General features: G+C 50.9%; 1 protein-coding gene across 1 annotated transcript in view; it reads left to right on the top strand.

Annotated features, from left to right (window-relative positions):
* The first annotated feature begins 521 nt into the window (after positions 1–521).
* Lrrc59 (leucine rich repeat containing 59) overlaps positions 522–6000 on the top strand; it is a 16140-nt gene continuing 10661 nt past the window's right edge. Inside the window, exons 1-4 of the mRNA XM_028868973.2 lie at positions 522–858; positions 2634–2693; positions 5110–5268; positions 5491–5595. Of these exons, the coding sequence (XP_028724806.1) occupies positions 754–858; positions 2634–2693; positions 5110–5268; positions 5491–5595 (429 nt within the window). The 5' untranslated portion in view covers positions 522–753. The remainder of the gene's footprint in view (positions 859–2633; positions 2694–5109; positions 5269–5490; positions 5596–6000) is intronic.

Here is a 6000-nt window from a genome sequence, read left to right as displayed (position 1 = left end):
CACACATGGTAAAAGTACTTCATTCATCCAACCGGAGCTTGCTTTTTGGTTTTTAATTATATATTTATCTATTATGTGTGTGTACATACACATGTGCATGCCATGGCAAACGGATGGAGGTCAGGATGGAGCTCCGGGGAGTCCGTTCTCTCTTTCTACTATATGGGTCCGAGGGACTGAACAGAGATGGGGCTAAAGGCTCAAGCAGTGAGGAGAGGAAGTTTATAGAAACCAAATTTAGTAGAATACTAGAAGTTTTGGAGGACACACTCAGATTTGGCTCTTAACCCAGAGGAAAGGGATGATCTCATAAATTTGGATGCAAACCCAGCTCCTCTAACGCCCAGTCTCTGGTCTCTGTTTCAGCCGCCCCTGGACTGCCACGTCTAGCAACTCAACGCCTCCGGGTGGAGGCGGCGCCCCGCAGCTGCAGTACAGCAGCCTGAGCGGCAGAGGGCGCGCCGGCGCACGCTAGGGCCGCTCTGGCCCAGCCCTTCTCAGTGGTCGCGGAAGGTGACGTGGACACGGAAGTGGTCGTCGTCGCGGCGGCACCGGTGGGAGCAGGGCCCTGGGCTGGGAGTGCGGCGGGCGAGCGGACGGGCGGCGGAGGCCTCGCAGCGGCGGCGGCGGCGGCGGCTTAAGGCGCAGTCGTGGTCCGTTGGGTGCCAATCCGCCGAGCCCGCGAGCGGCTGCTCAGCCCTCTCTCCTGCCCGTCGGAACCCGGGAGCAGGGACCCGCTTCGCCGGCGTCATCATGACCAAGGCCGGTAGCAAGGGCGGGAACCTCCGCGACAAGCTGGACGGCAATGAGCTGGACCTGAGCCTCAGCGACCTGAATGAGGTCCCCGTCAAGGAGCTGGTCAGTACGACCCCACGAGTCCCGGGAGCCCACCTATACTCCTGACGCCGGCCCCTCGCGGGCAGGCCCTTCTCCCAAGCCTCAGTTTCCCGATCTTTTAAAAACTAGGTCTCCGGGGAGGCTGCGGTCGGCCCCAGTGTTCTTAGTGCGATGTACACGTGTCACTTTGGCACAGTTCCAGAAGATAGGGACGCTCTACCTACCCGACCCCCTGGGCTCTTTAGAGGCCAGGAGTGAATTTACCCTCGTTTTGGAAGCTCTCACAACGTCCAGCTTCCTGCTGGGCCTTAAAGTGGGAACCCGCGAGAGCGGTGGCTGGATGTGTTCGAGGATGAATGAATGACCTGGTCCCGGGAAGTAGGCCTTCAGATAGACCTGGGTGTGGCGCCGAACCCAGCTTTTCTAAGAAGCCTGCAATCCCAGCTGGCTGTCGCAGCCTGGAGGCTGCCCTCCTCGAAGAAAGTGAAATCACTCGGAAAGACTGGCAAGGTCTCATCCCAGCTGCTCTGAAACTGTCGGGAATCGCGCTTTACCCTCCACCCTCATGCACCCCCACCCCTGTTCCGAAGTCTAAGGTCCCGGGGACATCCACACCTAGTTTGTTGCCAGTATGGAGCTATATCCTCCCTCTGTGGGTTTCCAGCTCCGTGCTCCCTAGCCCTAACGTCCCATGTTGTCCTCAGTTTGGATGACCTACACTTTCTTTATTGCCGTTAAGGGACCGCATTTGCCCTTGTCATTTGGCCTAGTCGTTCCTCCACTGTGGCTGTGTAGTATGGTGGTTTGAATGGCGTGCCCAGTTCATATCCCAGCTCCATTGCTCAATAACTGAATGTCCTTGGCAAGTTAACCAACCAACCTTTATGTCTAGATTTCTTCGTTTACAAAATGGTGTTAACGGCTCCCATCTCATACATTTATAAGTATTAAAATCATAATGTCAAATACTTGGAAGGTAGCAAATGTCAATAGATAGAGCTGATGTTTTCCACTCTGTGATATCCAGAAGTTTTTCTTAGGTGGTCATTTGGACGGTTCAGGTTGGCCTAGGATCCTTAACTGAATGTTGGACTCCTTTCCCACTCTAGGAAGACGGCCAGACTTGTTTGAGCCTGGCCCTAGGACCAGAAACCACATCCTCCAGGCATGTGGTCATTATAGCACTTGAAGAAAGGGTCAGTTTTGCAGAGCCTCTCTAGTCCTGGACACCATTGGAAAGTAGAGGCAGGCTGTGAGGGCCCTGCTCCCACTCTGGTGTTCCCTAGCCGGAGCCCTCCTCAGAGAAGGCACTCAGTACCCATACATGTTGGTGGGTTGATGACTGAATGAATGTGTAAGTCAAACTGTAGAGCTTTATTAGACCCAGTTCCTGCCCTGAAACCTAATAACAGGGCATTAGAGAAGACTTTTTGAGCGCCCTGGGGGTTTTTAAGGATCAGTTTTCCGAACTTTGACATTCTATGGTCAGACCCCTCCTCTTGCGGTCTTCCCTAGGTCTTAGTTGACTGGCATTTTCCTTCTTATCCCCAAGAACATTATACTTTCATGCCTTTCCCTCCTCAGGGTCTCACTATGATGCCGAGGGTAGTCTTTGACTTGACATCCTCTTGCCTTCTGAACACTGGGATTACAGGCATTGCCACCCTGCCCCCACCCCTATATTTTTTTTAAGGCCTTTGTAATTGTGGGAACATTCTCTGGAAAATGCTTCATTAGCAGATGTCACTGAATCATTCCAGTTGTTAGTTTGACATGTTTTTCTCATCTTTTTCTAGGCTGCACTCCCAAAGGCCACCGTATTGGATCTGTCCTGCAATAAACTGAGCTCTCTTCCGGTAAGACTGGCAAATATCAGTGAGTCTTGGAGCCCTGAACGTTCTTCATGTTGCTGGGGGTGAAGGGTGGCATAAAGTACAATTTCAGGGTACGTCTGCGGACAGGATCCAGCTAAATCTGAGGGTATTGGTGGGGACCGGTGGAAGAGGGTGGTTTGTCTCAGAAGTACATTCTTTAGAACAGCAGACGCGGCAGGGCATAGAAAGATGAAGTCAGCAGGATGCTGCCGAGTCACTTGCTGGGCTCATCTTTTTACTGCTTTATTTTAGTCTTGACAAAAGTAGTTTACCTCTCTTGCATAAAGGAGCTGGAGACCACTGTGTCTGTTTGCTCTGTATTCTGTGGAAAAGTGAGCCCTTGTCCCTTGCATCCTGTTTTGTCTTGTCTTAGGTAGCCCAGGCTGGCCTTGAAACCCCTGACCTTGCTGCTTCCACCTCCTGCATGTTGGGACTGTAGGTGTGTGCCACTGTGCCTGGCTTGTTTTGGGGTTTGTTTTTGTTTTGAGACTAGAGACACTGTGTGGCCCAGCCTGACTTCAAACCCGAGCAGTCTTCTCCTGTTTGCTTCCCAAGAGCTGGGACTTCAGGCCTGAGTTCCCACGCTGGGGCCACACATTGTTTGAGGAGGAACAAGAAAGACTGTGGTTTGGTGGGACTAGTTACTTGAGATTTGCTTTTCTTGTCATGTCTTGCATACATACCCAATGTATATCAAGTCCTTTTGATGCTTTTGGAATTTCCCCCCTTTTTTTGCATAGAAAACAATGTGTCATCATAACATTTTAAACATAAATAATTGTATCCTGCTCATATGCATGCTTCCCACTCTTCCCCCGTCATTCCTCTTGCTTTGATTTTTCTTGGAGAACTTCTTCCGGTTCTCTTTTTTCTGGAGACAGGGTTTCTCTGTGTACCTCAGGATGGCCTCAGACTCCTGAATGCTGGGATTACCGGTGTAATAACACCCAGCTGCTACTTCACCCATGTGGGCTCTGGATTCCTTCAGCCTCTCCTCTCCTGAGCAAGGCCACCCTCCTCTAGCAGTGCTCCTTTGTCATCAGGCTGTCCCTCGCTGTCAGTGTTGCCTCTTGCACCCTGTACCATGGCCAGTCATGCCTTGCCGGATTCCAGGGTAGCCTCTTGTTGGCTCAAGTCTCAGGGGAGGGGTTGAGAAGTTAGCAGTTTCTACATTGGCTCATTAGGCCAGCCCTCTCAGAGTTCTCTGGGGCTTCTCCTGTTGTCAACAGCATCTTCTTCCCACAGCTCATTAAAATGGTTTCTATTCCAGGAAGTATTGTGTATCTAATTAAAGAAGGGTAGCAGCTCCTTGCAGCTTCACAGCTGCTATCCACTGCGCCCCATAGTCACCCAGCACCCCTTAAGTCCTCGTCAATGAGTCTGTTCTGTCGTCTGTCCTAAGAACTTTTCTCTCGTGTTCAGCATGTGCCCACTGGTGTGGATGAGTCCCCACAGAGCATGGACAGGCCTCATTAGCTGAGATGGATTGTCACTGTCACACGGATGCTTAGCAAAGGTTAATGTCAGGGATTTTTTTTTTCTGTGCTAAGAATGAGCCTGAGTAGGGGGCAGGTTCTAGGCATTTAGTTACTTATCCTGACACTCACTGAGCACCTATACAAAGTACTGTGCTAGGTGTCACAAAAACAGAGACTAAGACTTAGTATTCAAGTACTGGCCGTTTTTATAAAAACAGGTATATGTATGTTTCTTTTCTTTTGGAAGGATATTGGGGGAGGGAATTGAACCCAGGGCCTCATGGATAAGCTATGACATTTCTGTGTGTGTGGTGCTAGGAATTGAACTTTGGGCTTTGCATATGCTGGGCAAGCACTCCACCACTGAGCTATCCCGTAGTCCCATTTGTTGTTTGAGATGAGGTTTTGTTATTCTGCCCAGGCTGGCTCCAACTGTACCAGCCTCCCGCGTACCTGGGAGGACAAGTGAATACGACCATGTGCAGTGAGAAATCTAATGAAAGATGAAGAAGGGCACCATGGGGGGGACAGGAAAGGCCCTGTGTCACTCCAGCAGCAGGGTGGAAGATGAGCTCATTCGACAAGATGAAAATGTTTCCAGACAACTTTTGTGTGTAACAGCCTTGGCTGTCCTGGATCTCACTCTGTAGACCAGACTGGCCTCAGACTCACAGAGATCCTCCTGCCTCTGCCTCCTGAGTGGGTTATATGCATTTCTAATGCAGATTTTGTGCTATGCTGTCTTCCAAGCTTGTCTAGGTAATTACTGTAATAGTATGTGGTCTTTCCACTGTCATCTGAAGAGAAGGAGCTGGCAGACGTTGGGATTTACACAGAGATACTCTTGACTTGCTAGTTCCTACACCTTTATACCAAAGTGTGTGAGCCCTGGGCCTAAGTCTTCTTTCTTTGGGTCCTAGTCGGATTTCTGTGGCCTCACACATCTGGTGAAGCTGGACCTCAGCAAGAACAAACTGCAGCAGCTGCCCGCAGACTTTGGTCGCCTGGTCAACCTTCAGCATTTGGATCTCCTCAACAACAGGCTGGTCACCCTGCCTGTCAGCTTTGCTCAGCTCAAGGTAATATGCACCAGGATTGCCCAGCCAAGTGTGGTCAAGGGCTCAGGACCTATGGGAGCATGACCCTGAGCAGAAGAGGGGACCAGAAATGCCACCTGGTTGGCCCTGCCTCAGCTGGCTGTTCTCTTAGTGGAACATAGAGTTTTCTTCTAGCTCCTTTTGTTCCACTTTGAGGGAGTTTGTGTGAACTCAGGCTTAGCCAGCCTCTTCCTGTCTCTGTAGAACCTGAAGTGGCTGGATCTGAAAGACAACCCCCTGGATCCTGTCCTGGCCAAGGTGGCAGGAGATTGCTTGGATGAGAAGCAGTGTAAGCAGTGTGCAAACAAGGTAGGTGTGACTCCCGGGGGGCTCGGTCCCATTCCCCCGGGACTTGCCTCTCCCTCCTCTTGTTTATCCTCCCGGGGTACCAGCAGCTCCATGTCATTAAAGCACCAGGGCTCAGTGAGATGAGTCTGCCAGGGAGAGTCTGCGTTGCTGCAGTTACTTAGTGTTTATTATTATTTCAAAAACTTTAGGTATGTGCCTGCATGAGTTTATGTGTACCATATACTTGCAGGTGCTCACATAGGCCATGTAAGAGGGCGTTGGACCCGGAGTTACAAGCACTTGTGAGCTGCCTGATATGGATGCTGGGAACTGAACCCAGCTCCTGCAAGAGCAGCAGAAGCTCCTAACTGCTGAGCCCTGGTGTATTAATTTACAAGTAGTGGGGCCATCTTCTCCACTGCATAC

The sequence above is a fragment of the Peromyscus leucopus genome, chromosome 8b (assembly GCF_004664715.2).
Source record: "Peromyscus leucopus breed LL Stock chromosome 8b, UCI_PerLeu_2.1, whole genome shotgun sequence".
In the NCBI taxonomy this organism is placed as follows: Eukaryota; Metazoa; Chordata; class Mammalia; order Rodentia; family Cricetidae; genus Peromyscus; species Peromyscus leucopus.
Note: the sequence above shows the minus strand (reverse complement) of the source record. Positions and strands in the feature narration are given on the sequence as shown.